The sequence below is a fragment of the Cydia pomonella genome, chromosome 15 (genome assembly GCF_033807575.1).
Source record: "Cydia pomonella isolate Wapato2018A chromosome 15, ilCydPomo1, whole genome shotgun sequence".
NCBI classification, from domain to species: domain Eukaryota; kingdom Metazoa; phylum Arthropoda; class Insecta; order Lepidoptera; family Tortricidae; genus Cydia; species Cydia pomonella.
The window spans coordinates 10,162,605-10,181,193 of NC_084717.1; the positions used below are offsets into that span (position 1 = coordinate 10,162,605).

The 18,589-nt window shown below is 34.8% G+C and overlaps 2 protein-coding genes across 2 annotated transcripts; one reads left to right on the top strand and one right to left on the bottom strand.

Moving 5' to 3' along the window:
- Positions 1–5,706: 5,706 nt before the first annotated feature.
- Positions 5,707–15,494, bottom strand: LOC133525746 (inositol-tetrakisphosphate 1-kinase-like). The gene is made up of 5 exons (XM_061862119.1): positions 14,954–15,494; positions 13,810–13,908; positions 11,318–11,415; positions 10,675–10,974; positions 5,707–10,161 (listed from the first exon to the last, which is right to left on the bottom strand). Exons 1-5 carry the CDS (start codon positions 15,074–15,076, stop codon positions 9,696–9,698), a joined length of 1,086 nt encoding a protein of 361 aa, XP_061718103.1. The 5' UTR covers positions 15,077–15,494; the 3' UTR covers positions 5,707–9,695.
- A 24-nt stretch (positions 15,495–15,518) lies between these two features.
- LOC133525747 (uncharacterized) lies at positions 15,519–18,586 on the top strand. Its single transcript, XM_061862120.1, has 4 exons — positions 15,519–16,015; positions 16,721–16,986; positions 17,324–17,455; positions 17,583–18,586. The coding sequence occupies exons 1-4, from the start codon at positions 15,889–15,891 to the stop codon at positions 18,000–18,002; spliced, it is 945 nt and encodes a 314-aa protein (XP_061718104.1). The 5' UTR covers positions 15,519–15,888; the 3' UTR covers positions 18,003–18,586.
- Positions 18,587–18,589: the final 3 nt, after the last annotated feature.

Sequence of the window (18,589 nt, forward strand, 5' to 3'; positions counted from 1 at the left end):
AAGATGCCGAAAAACATCAATGAATGGAAATGTTAATAGAAAGCCTAAGTTTCTTTTTTATGCCCGTGCACCATTAATATGCCGCCGAGTATCACTCTAGAGATAAAGTTATTTGATAGAAAATATAATGCTCTGTACGATGCAGTGGGTGCGGTTTACTCGCCTGCCGTCTAAGATGCCGACAAACTTCAATGAATGCAAATGTTCATAGAAAGCCAAAGTCTCTTTTGATACCCGTGCACCATTATTATGCCGCCGAGTATCACTCTAGAGGTACTGTTATTTGATTGATGATATAACGCTCTGTACGATGCAGTGGGTGTAGTTTACTCGCTTGCCGTCTAAGATGCAGAAAAACTTCAATGAATGCAAATGTTCATAGAAAGCCAAAGTCTCTTTTGATGCCCGTGCACCATTAATATGTCGCCGAGTATCACTCTAGAGGTACTGTTATTTGATTGATGATATATTGCTCTGTACGATGCAGTGGGTGTAGTTTACTCGCCTGCCGTCTAAGATGCCGAAAAACTTCAATGAATGCAAAAGTTCATAGAAAGCCTAACTTTCTTATTTGTGCACTTGCACCATTAATATGTCACCGAGTATCACTCTAGGTATAGTGTTACTTGATAGGTAGTATAATGTTCTGTATGATACAGTGGGTGTGGTTTACTCGCCTGCCGTCTAATATGCAAAAATTCTTCAATGAATGCAAATGTTCATAGAAAGCCAAAGTCTCTTTGATGCCCGTGCACCTTTAATATGCCGCCGAGTATCACTCTAGATATAGTGTTATTTGATACAAAATATAATGTTCTGTACAATAGAGTGGGTGTAGTTTACTCGCCTGCCGTCTAAGATGCAAAAACTCTTCAATGAATGCAATTGTTCATAGAAAGCCAAAGTCTCTTTCATGCCCGTGTATCATGAATATGCCGCCGAGTATCACTCTGGATATAGTGTTATTTGATACATAGTATTATGTTCTGTACGATAGAGTGGGTGTAGTTTACTCGCTTGCCGTCTAAGATGCAGAAAAACTTCAATGAATACAAATGTTAATTGAAAGCTAAAGTTTCTTTTTTGATGCCAGTGCACCATTAATATGCCGCCGAGTATCACTCTAGATATAGTGTTATTTGATACATAATATAATGTTCTGTACGATAGAGTGCGTGTAGTTTACTCGCCTGCCGTCTAAGATGCAAAAATTCTTCAATGAATACAAATGTTCATAGAAAGCCTAAGTCTCTTTGATGCCCATGCATCATGAATATGCCGCCGAGTATCACTCTAGAAATAAAATTATTTCATCGATAATTTAATGCTCTGTACGATGCAGTGGGTGCGGTTTACTCGCCTGCCGTCTAAGATGCAAATTTTCTTCAATGAATGCAAATGTTCATAGAAAGCCAAAGTCTCTTTTGATGCCCGTGCACCATTAATATGCCGCCGAGTATCACTCTAGAAATATAGTTATTTGATAGAAAATATAATGCTCTGTACGATTCAGTGAGTGTAGTTTACTCGCCTGCCGTCTAAGATGCCGAAAAACTTCAATGAATGGAAATGTTCATAGAAAGCCTAAGTTTCTTTTTTATGTCCGTGCACCACTAATATGCCGCCGAGTATCACTCTAGAGATAAAGTTATTTGATAGAAAATATAATGCTCTGTACGATGCAGTGGGTGCGGTTTACTCGCCTGCCGTCTAAGATGCCGAAAAACTTCAATGAATGCAAATGTTCATAGAAAGCCAAAATCTCTTTTGATGCCCGTGCACCATTAATATGCCGCCGAGTATCACTCTAGAGGTACTGTTATTTGATTGATGATATAACGCTCTGTACGATGCAGTGGGTGTTGCTTACTCGCCTGCCGTCTAAGATGCCGAAAAACTTCAATGAATGCAAAAGTTCATAGAAAGCCTAAGTTCCTTATTTGTGCACTTGCACTATTAATATGTCGCCGAGTATCACTCTAGATATAGTGTTACTTGATAGGTAGTATAATGTTCTGTACGATACAGTGGGTGTAGTTTACTCGCCTGCCGTCTAAGATGCAAAAATTCTTCAATGAATGCAAATGTTCATAGAAAGCCAATGTCTCTTTGATGCCCGTGCACCATTAATATGCCGCCGAGTATCACTCTAGATATAGTGTTATTTGATACATAGTATAATGTTCTGTACGATATAGTGGGTGTAGTTTACTCGCTTGCCGTCTAAGATGCAAAAAAACTTCAATAAATGCAAATGTTAATAGAAAGCTAAAGTTTCTTTTTTATGCCCGTGCACCATTAATATGCCGCCGAGTATCACACTAGAAATAAAGTTATTTGATAGAAAATATAATGCTCTGTACGATGCAGTGGGTGTCGTTTACTCGCCTGCCGTCTAAGATGCCGAAAAACTTGAATGAATAGAAATGTTTATAGAAAGCCTATGTTTTTTATTTGTGCACTTGCACCATTAATATGCCGCCGAGTATCACTCTAGAAATAATGTTATTTGATAGATACTATAATGCTCTGTACGATGCAGTGGGCGTTGTTTACTCGCCTGCCGTCTAAGATGCCGAAAAACTTCAATAAATGCAATTGTTGATAGAAAGCATAAGATTCATATTTGATGCCCGTGCACCATTGATATGTCGCCGAGTATCACTCTAGAGATAGTGTTATTTGATAGATAGTATTATGTTCAGTATGGTATAGTGGGTGTGGTTTACTCGCCTGCCGTCTAAGATGCCGAAAAACTTCGATGAACGCAAATGTTCATAGAAAGCCTCAGTTTCTTATTTGATGCCCGTGCACCATTAATAAGCCGCCGAGTAATGTTATTTGATTGATGATATAATGCTCTGTACGATGCAGTGGGTGTTGTTTACTCGCCTGCCGTCGAAGATGCCGAAAAACTTCAATAATGCAAATGTTCATAGAAAGTATCAGATTCTTATTTGATGCCCGTGCACCATTATTATGTCGCCGAGTATCACTCTAGAGATAGTGTTATTTAATAGATAGTATTATGTTCTGTACGATACAGTGGGTGTGGTTTACTCGCCTGCCGTCTAAGGTGCAAAAATTCTTCAATGAATGCAAATGTTCATAGAAAGCCTCAGTTTCAAATTTATTGCCCTTGCATCATTCATATGCCTTATAGGGTATTTAAAGCAGCTTTTAGTAGAGCTGTACCCCGTTTAGTTTGGACGTATTAACAGCAGCCGTATTATTTCTAAAAGGTTTGTGGAGAATAATTTAATATTTTATTTTTTATCACTTAACTTCTGGATCGATGATTGGGGTTGCACTATATACGTTTCATTAAGCATCTAATAGACTATCCAAAACAGGTTTTCGTACAGTTGTATCTCTTTTAGTGTGGACTATATAGCACTACCCGAAATATTTCTAAAAGGTTTTACGTTTTGTAGAAAAAATGAAATCTGTAATAATCGGCTGCAATTCTGCAGGGTAGTTTAGACAAAATGCCCTTATATAACGAGACACTGCCCTAACGTTCCACCAATTGTGTTATGTATGGTGCGATTTCATACGGACTTCTTAATTTGGTAGGTTAATTTTAGTGTGAAGTTAGCGGCCAAATGTTGGCGGCCGATTGGCGCCAACATTTGGCCGCTAAACGTTGGCGGCCGACTGGCGCCAACATTTGGCCGCCAACTTTTGGCCGCTAAATGTAGGAGGCCGACTGTGACGCCAATATTTGGCCGCCAACTTTTGGCCGCTAAATTCACACCGGTAGGAACTGTCACGTTGCCTCAAGCGATCCTTCATTCTACCTCGTATATTTTCATTGTTCCTATGTTATTCCTCGTTTCGTCTTCTACTCCATCCAACTAATTCTATACAATATCTCCGTAGCTAAATCTTGAAAGCTTCTAATCGTACATATCTTATTTTTTGCCTAACTGTCCGTCACAATCCCAAACCTAATGCTTCGGAGCTGCAATGCCACAGGCAGAAACACAGTTAATTAATTCAGTTTTTTGTTTTAAAGTCAGACCAAGATAAGTTGGCAGCGATTTTGGCAGCCAAGTCAGTGCAGGTGTTATTTTAAACGTCAAACTTTTATGAAATTATGACGTTTACTAAACGTAACACTTGCGCAGACGGAGCTATCAGAATCTCTGTCTGACTCTACAAGGGAACGGTATTTATTAATACCAGAGCTAATGGAAGATTCTAAATTTGAATAACGGGTTACCAGACTTACCAGCCAACATGAAGAAACAACTCAAAATTTGCATCAAATTACTTTGCCACTCTGGTGGATAAAATGCAACCTCCTCATCATTTTTGAAGAATAAAGTGAGTTTAAGCTGGGTGGTGTAACATGTATTTAGATTATTTTTATAAAGGGCCAAAGTTGTCGATTATCCTCTCGTGCTAAAATTGATAACGAGAAAGCATTTTGATTGAATATTGACCTACGGGCATGGCGAGTGGTTCTAAAAGTGAAACCTTGAGCGTTGCGAGGGTAACACATTAATTTTTCACCACACCAGCGCAAGGAAAATACTAATTAAATATTACAAATCAAATCCAATAGATCATTACGAAACTCTTTGGCTACGAAACTTAAATTACATGGATCAGTTCATTTCTTTGAGGTATTAATTATATTGAAAATTTGTTAAAAAGTTGGAATGTGTTTTTACACTTTTTACTATATTGACGACCTGTCTGGCCTAGTGGGTAGTGACCCTGCCTATGAAACCGATGGTCCCGAGTTCAAATCTTGGTAAGGGCATTTATTCGTGTGATGAACATGGATATTTGTTCCTGAGTCATGTTTTCTATGTATTTATACATATGTATATATTATATATACCGTTGTCTAAGTACCCGCAACACAAGCCTTATTGCGCTTACCGTGGGACTTAGTCAATTTGTGTAATAATGTCCTATAATTTTTTTACGATATAATCAGGGAGGTGCTTACGTCGTAAATTTAGTGTTAAACACATGAACCTTGAAAGACTAATGACCAGTCTTTATAAATCAGGTTGAATTACCTGACCGCACCGCAAATCGGCCCTGAATTGCCATCTTAAGTTGCAAACTGGTATTGGCTATGTACTCGACATTGAAGTCGCCAGGTGCCTTTAGGATACATTAGTTATCTGACAGTGGAGATTGGATTGGACAGACAACAAGTCATATTAAATGCGCGGAAAAAATGCAACTTTAGGTCACAGAGCCTGAGTGTCTATGTCTATGTCATACTGTCACGTTTAAAAATATCGATATAAACAAAGTGCCAAAAATATGTACATATACAGGACCTTATTGCCCATTTATTAAAGTAATGTATACATATTTTTGGCACATTGTACGTATCGATATTTTTAATCGTGACTGCCCTACGGAGATCGACTTTTCTGTAACCGGAAGTTAGAAGAATTCTTCTCATTTTAGAAGAGTCTAGAAGGCGATTTTGGTAAATATTATGCGTATTCCTGTTCATTTCCGGAAACATAGTTTTGTTTTTCTGCAGGGCTAAGATGGACGGCTGTCTATCATTTGTCACCATACCTGTCACGCTCTAACAAATATGTAAGTGTGAAAGTGACGCATGACATGACAAGTGACAAAAACACGACCATGATACCGTTGCTGTTTGTGTATTTAATTAAAATATCATAGGTATTTTTATCGTTGGGAATATAAAAACAAAAGAAAATGTTTGCTGAGTAATATTTTGTTATATTTTCATTAACATCTTGTTATATAGACTCGAATACACCATACAGCCACCCGCAATATTTTGCACAGTACAGCACCCATGCAAAAACATTTGTAAGGTATTATTGCGCCCTTGGTTCAAGATATTATGAGGATATATCGGCTGAGCCCCTTTACAGATTTGAGATTTCTAGGTTAGGTTAGTACAGTACAGTACAGTACAGGTAATATTGAACTCATATAAAAAAATATTCATACAGAGAGGAAAATGTCGAGAACGTTAGTATATATTGGAAAATGACCACTAATGTATCCTTATACATGTAGAAGACTGCTTTAAAAGCATTAGGTAGAATATAGTTTTAAATCTATATAGACACTACCAAATCTAACAATAGTGGCGGGTCGGTCGCCACGGACATCCCAAAACAAGACAAAGATAATTTAACTACCTTTTTCAAGGCTCACAATAGGCAAGAGTATGGGAATATAATTCTATGGACACCACGCCGCTGCTATGATTATTCATACCTAATTTAAATAATACACTAAAATTTACTTAAAAAAACACGTATTCTGTAAACTTGGACACCCACGTTTCGCAACGAAGAAAATATTATATCACAGTTTAGTAGGTATATATGAAGTGATGTATAATAGTGATACATGATTGTATACTTATAAAATAGTGTGAAGCCTGCGTTCAACTCTGATACAATTGGGAAGTTCATCTGGCCACCGAAATTCTTATACATTTAACAGTCATGCACACGCCAACACGATATTTGAAAAAACAGCGAATGTGAACCTTACCTGAAACTATCAGTTTTGTGGTGGTGTTGAGTGTGGGCAAGAAAACTCGCGACTAACTAAACGGATATTGGATACCTACATAATACATATGTAGTACCTACCCGTTTTCCTTTTTGGATTCATTTTATGGGTAAGATAGAAACTATCACTACTATCAAGTAAGAAGTATAGGTACAGTTGTGTGCAATATAATAGCAGTACACTCTGCGACGAAGATCGTCTTATAGAAAAGTTTATTTTTTTCTGGATGACTTGGGTTTAGATGCAAAGCTTTGATTGGAAATAATAGGAAAGAATTAACAAGTCTAAATTACAATTATAGTACACAATTGTATTTTTTTGGTATGGTTTTACGTTTTTATAGGAATTTCCGCAACTTAGTAAAAACAGCCGATTTTCATATTTTTTTTTTACTTCCAATATCATTTAAGTAAAGGTTACAGTTAATTTTGAAACAATATCAAGTAATGCAGAATAATTATATAAAAAGATACAATATTATTGATCTAAAGTTATAGTTTTCCCTTAATTTACATTTTCTTATGTACTGCTATTATATTGCACACAACTGTTAATGTACTAAGGTATAATCGGTACAAATTAATATCTTTTCTTCATCGCGTTGTCCCGGCATTTTTGCCACGGCTCATGGGAGCCTGGGGTTCGCTTGGCAACTAATCCCTAGAATTGGCGTAGGCTCTAGTTTTTACGAAAGCGACTGCCATCCGACCATCCAACCCAGACGGTAAACTAGGCATTATGCCTTATTGGGATTAGTCCGGTTTCCTCACGGAGTTTTCCTTCACCGAAAAGCGACTGGTAAATATCAAATGATATTTCGTACATAAGTTCCGAAAAATTCATTTGTACGAGCCGAGCTTTGAACCCGCGACCTCCGGATTGATAGACTCTTACCGCTAGGCCACGAGCGCTTCCCTATGTACAAATTAAAATCAAACAAATTATGGAATACAAGAAATACCTATAAAAATGTGCCTTCCTGGTCTATAAAGCAGACAGTCACTAACCTTTTCTAATTTTAATATGATAGTAGATACTCGTATTAAATACATTCAAGGAATCGTTTCAGTTCATACATAAATAACTACGCTTATTAACTATAACGTAAGCTAAATAATAAAATACTGTTACCTACATATAAACATGTCAACATGTTTTTCACTTTCATCGGCAGTTTCTAGTTTCACCTTTAGGAATTTATGAAATATAATACCTAATCCAAAGAGGGCCAAACTGCGAACATCGAGAATAGGAATTTCGTTAACTGCCTCGATAACGGAATTTTGATGTTGGCGATAGGCCCTCAGGGGGGCGATTTTGAATTTCGAGCGCTCGATTTTGTCACTCGAAAATCTGTGGAAAACGGCGAAATTTTATTTTTAAAATACGAGCAATAGTTGGGAATCTAGTGGTATTGACCACTTGTTTTCAATTCTATTAGTAGAATACCTATGCCTAGTAGTGGAGATAGTAAACTCTGCCTGAAGCCTGTAGCCCGAAGGGACCCACACGAAAGAGCGCTCAAAATTCAAAAATCGGCCCCCAGATTATAGTAAAGGACAAAATAATAATAAATACTAATAAGGTTTAACAGAATTCCAACTGTCAAAGCTGCAAAAAATCTTCTTAAAGTTGGAAAAGTTGTAAATTTTTCGACAATTTTTCTATGTAGAAATATTCGTTATTTTAGAAACTAAGTAGTTCAACTTGCCTAACTCCTCAAGGAATCCTATAAGGTGTTTTCATTCATGTCCTAGCCGTTCTATTATAACAAATTATGACCATCCACTTTACCGTTAGTAAAAAATAATTTACTACAGATCAAAGAGATTTCATTTTATGAAATATTTACATTTTCAGTCTTTAATACACAATAAATTAGTGAAATGAAATTTCAACTACTGGAAGCGTGCTGGGCCCATAACGTGTTGGGTTTAGGGCGTAAATGGAAACGATTGAAGATCAATCCATGAAGATACTTGTATATGGTATAAGCAATGATATTTTTTTTCTGTTGGAAGCCTGAACGGAACATGATAAAATAGACATGGGTACTAATTCCGATTATATACATTATATTCAACTATTTGAATCTAGGACCTGCCAAACTTATGTTATTAAATCTTCTGACCTTGACTTGTGTGTGTTACAGTCACCCAAGATACATTAAAATAAATGTACCATCGCCCACACTGTTAACTGTCCATCGTCGGCGGACCTTATTACAATAGGCATAAGGTCCACCGATGGACAGTGAAGAGTGTTGCTGTTTGTACCTATTTATGTTCTTAATCATTCGAATGTTGATAAACAATTAGCAATTAAGTACAAACAATAAATTCAAAAAAAAAACATACGATATGACATTTGATTGGTACCTTCAGACTTCACAAATAAGTTATTTTCACTATTTTATAAATACCAATACAGACAACTTAATATTTCATTGACACATCCCACTTGACATCTTGTTATAAATAAATGCCTTGCATTGTATAGAACAAAATATATACAATAATTTGAGGTATAATCATCATCTGTCCTTAGTCCATTTACTTGGTGCATGTCTTCTTGTATACCTCTCTCTTACATAATACTTGCTGGTTTTGACACATTACAATACTAAATCCATTGTAAAGTTTATGTAGCTTGAAGCCAAATGTATGTAATTAAATGTTTTGTTTAGTCTTATAGTTTTATTATAAAATAGACCAGGCAGTGAACTAGGGGGGGGGGCATATTGCATATATCGCCGGAGGCCTAGGGAGGGGGGGGGGAGGCGCCACAGAGGGGCAAATAAAAATATTTGGGTGGATCAAATATTTCTTGTTATTATTGTATCCCGTCCGCCAGAGGACAAAAGTAGGAGTTTGTCAGAAGTCTGAAGTGAAGAATTGAGCCTTGTTTACTGGTTTTCAGAATGACACAGGAGACCGCAACCATGGCAACAATTGCCATGAAAAATTTGATTCACCCATTCATATAAAATTTTGTAATTCCCCAACTAGAAGAGGTTCCTGGTGAAATGGATTTTTTTTTTTTTTAATGTGATTGTTTATGGAGAGCGCTATTTAAATATATATGAACAATTATTACAATGTATGTATGTTATTCTGTTTAGACTTGGTCACCTCAAATAATGACCAGTTACCAAACTAATTTATGTTCATACCAGTAATCCCAAGCTTGTTGGCAGTAAATGCAACATTTATCAACCCATTTATCCTATGGCTGATGTAATCTTGACTATCCCCATTCACCACATTGGTCCTGCACACAGTTTCATCAATGCAGTCCATAAGATTTTCAAAGAAATTTGGAAAGTTATCATAACTAGGATACACATTGATGTCTATAACTGCATGATTTCCTGTTACGTTATCTATGACGACATCAAATCCCGCTAATAGTAGTCCAATCCTTTTCCTTAATGCACGAATTATTATTTTTATCTTGTCTTCATTTAAAGCCATTTGTAGATCGGCCTCGTCGTGAGGATCCAATATGGATAGAGTGGACTGGCTATCTGCTTTGCACACTTCTCCCGTGCTGTAGAATATTGGTTCCAGGTCTTTTGGTGCGTAGAAGTTTTTAAGGCTTGGTCTTTCGCATATGTGATATCTGAAATTTACAAAAAATACCTAGTATAATTATAAAATACTAGTATGTGTATATGACAACATAAAAAAATTATAAATATAAAAACGTGTCTTGTATGCGTGTTTATACCATTATTTTTTAAAATTATACTATTAAATTTAGATACAAGAAATCTTCTGTATACAGGCTAAGCTATAATCATAAAGCAAATGGGGCAAATTTTCTTTTGTTGTTGGTATTTTCGACAAATATCGATAAACTTTTGGGGATAGATAAGGTAGAGCGTAAGCGCAATTTCACCGGATTATGTCCTATCAATGTTTTGTCACACAGCAAATCACATACATTCTTTTCGGAACATGAAAAGCTCCTAAACCAGACAAATTTTATCCAAATCAAACGAAAAAAAATCTACAACAAATTAAAAAACGACCCAAATGTCTATTTTAGCTAATATCGCGTCTCAACCCACTTCGCCGAATTTGTTCTAATCTAATTGATATATATAATTAGAGAACAATAGTTATTACTTACCTATTTCCAATAAGAAATACTTTATGTAGAACTGCATTATGATTAACAAAACTTTGTACCACACATGGTGGTCGGCAGACGTTCAAATCCCTCTCATTGAAGACCAAAACCATTTCGTGAGCCGACTTCGAGCCATGGGCTATAGTTGGTTTACATATTATTGGGAATGTGACTCCTCTCTTTCTCATTATTTCTAAATTGGATTTTGTATTGGAAGTTGTAAATTCCGCGAATGTTGGTGTAAATATTCCTTGTCTAATAAATGTAGGTTCGTCTTGTAATATTGAATAATAATTATATCTGAAATAGAGTTTGTGTGGTTAGAAATCGTGAAAGAAAAAGAATAATACAAATTAATTTAACAATTATAATTCACAAAGTCATTACCTTCGAAATGAATTGTTAAATATTTGTTGTTAAAATATCGACTTTAATGTCTATGCAAGTTGAATCAAATTGCAATAATGATTAAAACTATGTGAAAAATACTGAATTTCATAGTGTAATTCCCACATAAAAGGGGACAGGATGATGCTACAATAAAAATAGGTAGTCGTTACGAAGTCTCGAAAAGTAAGCGCGTTACAGAATCCCCTTTTACTTGAGGGAGCACAAGATATATGATTTTTAATGTGTCACTCACCTGTTCAACAGAATTCTGACGTTGTCTAATGGATCGATAACCGTAATACTTGGATGATTTGATAAATACTGTTCTACATTGCTAATGATCAGTGATGCCTAAAAGTAAAAAGAGGTTGCAATCATTATGAAAATGTTAGTTTAAGTATGTTTATTATATATTTACACAAGATATTAGATTTCAAGCCGTAAGAGATAAACTGAAACAATTGCGATTATCAATTTCAAGTGATTGACAATGAGCGTTTCTGTATAACACCGATTTACAATTTCATTTGATTGATATAATTAGGTTAAAAAAGTTTCATTGTCTTGTTTCTGACCACTCTGTCACGCTTGTATTTTTGTCGTTAATCAAATAAATAAAAAAAAGTCGAGTGTTATTGCATGTCTTTCTAGCTACAATGAGAAATATTAAAAAGTAAATTTCGCCCCAGATCAAAAAGCTCCACTCCGTCACATTTTTTGGGGACAAAAAACAAGACAACAAAAATAATTTAGACCCAATTACTGTACCAGTCATGTCTGAAAATATCGATACGAAAAATGTGCCAAAAATATCTATACACTAACTCAATATATGGGCAATAAAGTGTATACATATTTTTGACACGTATCAATATATTCAGACGTGACCGTATTAGATATTATAGGTATGTAGTGAGCATCAAAAGTAGCGGATCAGACTAGGTACGCGTCAATAGTATCTAATCTAAGTATCATTATTTAATAGCTAAGCTAAAATCTCTATATAAATAATATTTATTTATTAAATCTCTATTGCACAAAATAAATACAACGTACAAAAGGCGAACTTAATGCCATATTAATGCCATAAGGCATTCTCTACCAGTCAACCTTTGGGCAAAGCAGATATAAGTTTTAGGCAAAACCATGATGTATAAAAAATACAATAAGGTACTTTTAAGGACACAATACGTACAACCAATACCAACCAATATACGTAGATTTAGACCGCGGGCCAGGAGCATATTTCATCAGCCATCGCCTGTTGATACTTTGTCAGATTATAGTTTAGATGCTGTTTTAAATTTAAAAAACCGTCAGCCGGTTGTATCGCGGTGGAAAGACCGACAGCTATAAAATTAACATGTAAAAAATATGCGCCTTACCACTTTATGTGCGGCAAAGCATTGCGTAATGTGTAAATTGCGTAATCTGTTGATGGCTTTTCAGGCGTTAACGCCTGATGAAATGCTACATGAAAAGTTTCATGATTTGTTATTGGTATCATAAAAAGGTATAGCGCTTATTTTTTACATGTTCATGCGACCAGCTGATGTTCTTACCACCGCGATATGACCGGCTGACGATTTTTTAAATTAAATAGTAGGCGATGATTATTATTTTTTGTTTTACGTGTTTCGGTGGCTAACATTCCTCAACCCACCAACGGAGCGGCAGCTAACGTCCAAGAGGGTTCATTATACCTAGTCGTCATCCACTACACGAGTTTTCGGCCGGGAGGCGATTGGTCATGAAAATTTGTTCTTGGCTCGCGGTCTAATAGTAGAAAATATTTTTGTATGAGAACTGTTAGAGATTTATCTCTATTTGGAAAAGTATTAGAAAATGGCAGACAATTTTGGCGCGTTGTTTCATCTCTTGATACTGACTGATATTTAACGACGAATCGTTGATTAACTGAAATTTCAAATGATGCTCATTGACAAGCACCATTAAAGCCGATTGATAGTTTCGCTTTGTCATTGGCAATTTCTTCTTATTGTTTTTGTCTACGTCGTATTCGTCAACCTACTCTTAATTTGACAGAATTAAAAAAGATGTTTAGCCCTAAACATTGCCAGTATTGATTGAAATTGCATTAGTGGTACTCTGCACCTACTTCCATTGGAATTGTCTTTGCTGTCATTTGTGCAACTAAATTTAACTTGACACATTCACAATTGCAATGATTGTCTTGGGGCCGCTGAACTTTCATGATTTTAATAATAATCTTATGTTAGTGCTTTTATTATTTCTTTATCAATCAAAAAAGGTGTCAATCAGATAACTTTTTCATGTTCTATCAAAGTTGATTCACTAAATTTAGCAAGTATGTACTGAACAGGTTATGGGCCTGGTTTCCACACTTAATCTCTAAATATCCGGCCTTTGTTTGTTATGTAGGTGCATATGATAGAATGTTACACACACCATGAGAAATATCATTTAATTAATTTCTGCTTTAGTGAATCCTATACTTGTTGTTATAATTTTAAATATCATTCTAAAGTAAAGTAATGTTATGTAGTGTAACAGGTTTAGGCTCCAATTTGTCTTTTCTGTCTCTGAAAGTTAAGAACATAGGTGGAACAAATGATGAATTTTTGATACAGACTAAAAGTACTAAAACCATGCCTTAACCAAAAAAAATTGACATCAGTATAGTAACATTCGGAAACAGAAAAGTCAAGTTATTTTTTTTTTGTGCGTGAACCTAGTTTATATAAAATATATTGTCTCTAGTACCTTAGGGTCCCCTAGATCAGCTGCAGCTATGATATCAGTCAGTTTGTGGAGAAACACATCAAACTGGCCCTGTTCTTCCAAAGGTCTTTCCAAATCCACCTGGAAAAGATGCATTTCAATTGTTATTTATATTTAAAATTATGTTTATAGACTTTGAGCGGCAGATGACCACAAAAGATAACAGGTCACTTAACAACACAATAAGGGATAATCGAATTTTTAGTGCCCATTGCAAGGGGGCATATTCTTCTTAAGCCTATGCAAACATGAGGAAACTTAGACAAATATTATCAATGTTATTTGGTAGATAAAACACATTTAAAGGTCACTTTTAACAGGTTCTACTAGAAATTTTCCTTATAGTAATCCTTGGGGCCTCCTAAGAACCAGCTTGATTCACCAAGTGATCATAAATGACTCATCTTGGCAAGCCCCAGTAGTCATGATGTTACCTTGGATGTCAACATCCTAATGGGGGAAAAATACTAGTTTTTCAAACAGTACTTATGCAGGGATGATGTAGACCACTTCAAATATAAAGATTTCAGCAGACGACTTAAAATTAATGTGCCATATTTAAGAAAAAGTTAATGTCATGATGTGAATCAGGTGTTATTGTCATAAAGATGCATTTACAAGTGCAAAAACATTAATTATTTGAATATTATAATAACTTCCACATAATATAAAATGCCTTAAATTCTGTCAAAAAGTTAATTCTCCCTGCAGACTGCGTTTTTAAAGTTATTTATTTAAGTTTCATATACATAATAAAGGGACTAATAATAAATTAAAAATGACAAATGATTATTTGATGTTGTCATACCACACCTTTTACATACCTTTTAATGAACAAGCAATGCACTTTAAGTATGTTAATTTAAGAAGAAATGTGACCTTTTTGACCATTGTTCAAAAAGGTTGAAAGATGTCTCTGCTTAGTACAAAAAATATATACATTTTTAATCCTAGTAAATTTCAAAAATAATAATATTGCACAAATAAATAAATAATAATCATAAAAGTGGAACACTCGAAGTTCTGTAGTAGACCTAAGAAAGATAGCTGCAAAAACTTTTCTAAACTGTAACATATAAAAGTAAATAAATAAAATCACAAATTTGTTGATAAAATTAAAACATACCTTTACAAGTTTGTAGCCATGTGAGTTAGCTGCACTAATTAACTCCTTCCAGTTTAATTTCTGACTTTTCTTATCTGACATCCAAACTCCAATTGTTTTAGTAAGTGGCTTACAATCACTCATATTGCTGGTTTGAATGAGACTGTGTAGTTAGCACAGTAAACAATGATTCATTTGAACGTTGCACAACGTTCAATGAATTAATTCAGCAAAGGTAGAATCAGGTATAACAACTATTCACAAGAGCTAGTTCCTTTGTTAACTTTTCCAATTAGCTGAATCATAGAAAAACTATAATTCTTGGTCCAGTGATTTCCTTGAAGTACCACTTCAAGGCCTCTAGAACAAAACCAGGAGGCTGTATAAACATTTGAAATTGTTACTCTACGTGTATGTCCGACGAGCCTACTTGTGTTGTTAACTATTTGATATCTGAAATATTCACAGTACACACTTAATAAATTCACGAAGTGATTAATTCACAATATAATGATAATACCACTTTACACAATCTACATGGTTCAACAGAACGAAACGCGAAGCGATAATTTTGTTTTGACAGTCGAGTCGTGTACGGCGTGTTGGGAGCGTGAGTAGCGCGCTGCGCGCTGAAAAAGTAATAACAAGTAAAAGTTTTATATTATAGATTTTCCATTTACCCTTGTGAGTTTTATGCTTAATGTGGACTTCGAAAAAACCGGTTCTGAATGTTCTGATGATTATAGATTCACCGTACGAAAATAAACTACTGGTACTTTGCGTCAAACGTATAATATATAAAAGTTTCCGAACGTATTAAGGGCGTGCATGTGACATTGACATTTTGAAGTTAGGTTATAATATAATAAGTATTGTTTGCTTCATAGAAAACAATATCATATTCTAGAAAGGCTTTTTCGTTTTTATTGTTACTAAGTCTACCAATATCTTAAACTATGTTCGACGAGGAAAAAGAGATTATAAGTAATGCTCAGAGTCGCATTTTAGACTTATTTGCCGAGCTAGATGACAAAGAATTAAAGAGTGTGGAACAGTGGTTAGGTAGTAAAAAGTATAGAAAAGGTATAGTACCTAACTTTTCTTAGTTATCTAATTCTACATAATAATGTAATTTGTTGAGTAAGTTAAAAGGCAACATAATCCATTTTTTAATTAATTTATAGTTTATATATATGTATATACCGTGTTTTTTGTCAATTCCGTTAATTTCAAGAGTGCATTCCTGCGCTTAAATTAATTAACTTTCTCAACGACGACAGTATTCTAATTAACTCCTTTTCGGAGATAATCAATAATTTATTTTTATCTTATAAGGCCCTTGCGAGCGTATACACTTGCCTTACACATATTGATTCATGTTTAGTACAAGTGTATACATTTGCTAGTAAATGTAAGTACTATCTCGGACGATTGATGTTCGAAATGACATTGTTATGTCACAGTTTTCAATTGTTGTGTTGCAACAATGCTATATGCAACTATTAATTACTTTTTATAAAAAAAAATATATGTATATGTATCTTTTTTTTAAATTAACTATGCCATTTAGTTTCCTTAAACGCACTTACCCATACCTGGAGTTAACGGAATTCAATAAAAACATGGTAAGTATATATATATTAAGTGTTTTTTTTAAAGGTTATCCATCAGTCCTGAATATTTACATAAACCAATATCATTATAATTTCTCACATCCTTCATATTGATATGCAAAAAGTAAGTGCATTAGTCCATTTGTATTTCTATTTTTACATGTGAATTTTTCAGATTTAGAAAATAAGAAATCAATCGTAAGGTCTGATAAGTTACTGCAAAAGATAGGAGAGACAATAAAGAAATTGGTACCATTTGAAGCAGAGTTGCCATCAGAAAACATAATGTTGCCAACTGTTGGAGATCAAGCAGATTGCAACCAAGTGAATACTTGGCATGTGGATGAGTTCCTATATGATGAAGAACAAGTTGAAGAACTTGTTAAAGAGGGAAAGTTATCTAGACATTACTGCCTCAACTGCAATTCACGAAATATTAAAGTAAGATTGTTTTGATTGACTTATAGTTTTTAGTTGTTGATAGATTAAATGGAAAGTAAACTTTGTAATACTTTTCACCTTTGTTGTTGAATATGATTTTACTTATTTGGGCATTCTGCTTAGGTGCATTTTATATAAAATTTCTAGTTTTTCATATTAATTAATTTTGCAAATACAAGGTGTCACCAGGGGAAAGCAGGAGGATGGAGGAGGAGGCAGGATTATACCCCCCCCCCCCCCCCCCCCCCCCCCCCCCTCATATTCATCACCTAGTGAATCACCTAGTGATGCTTGTGTGCACATAGTTTTTTATTCACACATTTTCATTATTTTGCAGGAGCTAAATCTTGTTTCACACTCTATGTCAAGAATACAACTCCAGTATATATTTAAAGTTCTGCTTCCAAAGGACCTGGAGGATAAACAGATATTGGATGTGGGTTCCAGATTTGGTGGAATTTTGTATTCCGTATGTTATCTTAATTTGATGTTTTTATTCTTAATTTTTCAATTACACTTTCTTATGGTCTTAAACAATGAACTTTAACAATGTTAAATTATATGAAAACTTGACAGACCTTTTTTTTCTTTTTCAGGCATATTATTTTACAAATGCATCTAACATTATCGGTATAGAAATGAATAAAGAATGTTGTGAAATACAAGAAAAGATAATAGAACAATTTGGAATGGATAAAAACCGAATAACAATTGTCCACTCTGATGTAACTGATAAAGAAGACTTAGTCAAGAAATCTAATATTTGCATAATGAATTGTTTTGATTTTTTTGTGCCTGTAAAGGAACACAAAAAATTGTGGTACTTTTTCAAGGAGAATTTGACTAAGGGAAGTTATGTCGTTTTGAACAGAAGTATTGCAGATACATTAACTGCATTAGACATATTTGAAGAATTTATAGATTGGCTAAGTATTTGTAGACCATTTCAACTAGAAAACGAGATTTTCTTTGATGTGGAAGATTTACATGAGATATTTCTGTACACTGTTAATTAAATTGAATAAATTAAGAATTCGCTTTTTATATTTATTTCCTTGCCATGTCAGCTAGGGGCACTTACGAGTACACTGTTACATGATAACCCAAGTATAAATATCTTTAGTGGGTTCTTAATGGACTTTTAAGTAAAAGGTTATATAAATATTTTTTTTTCCAAGTTTTAAGATGAGCATGAGCATTTAGGAGACTCAAAACGAAATAGGATTGGCGAGACGTTTCTTGCTGTGCTGCTCAACTTGGTTGCTAAGAACTTCCTTAAATAATTACTTGATGTTCTACTTCTATAAAACCGTACATAATTCACAATCCAGCATGGAGTCCATACGCATTGTTTAATACTTAAGTAAAAAATGGATTACGTCATAGAGCTGTGTTTGATTTTGGTTCCGCATCAAAAGCATAGGCTACAACTACAAATATGCGGATTCCGATCAAGCTTCACATGGCATTCATCTCATCCGTTGAGGCACTCGCTCGTTTTAGACATCCATCATAAAGGAGTAGTGAAAGAAGCCCATACCCTCACTACACACAGCCTACCATCTTCATACGGGATTTTACTGCAGGTGTTGACCTAATATCA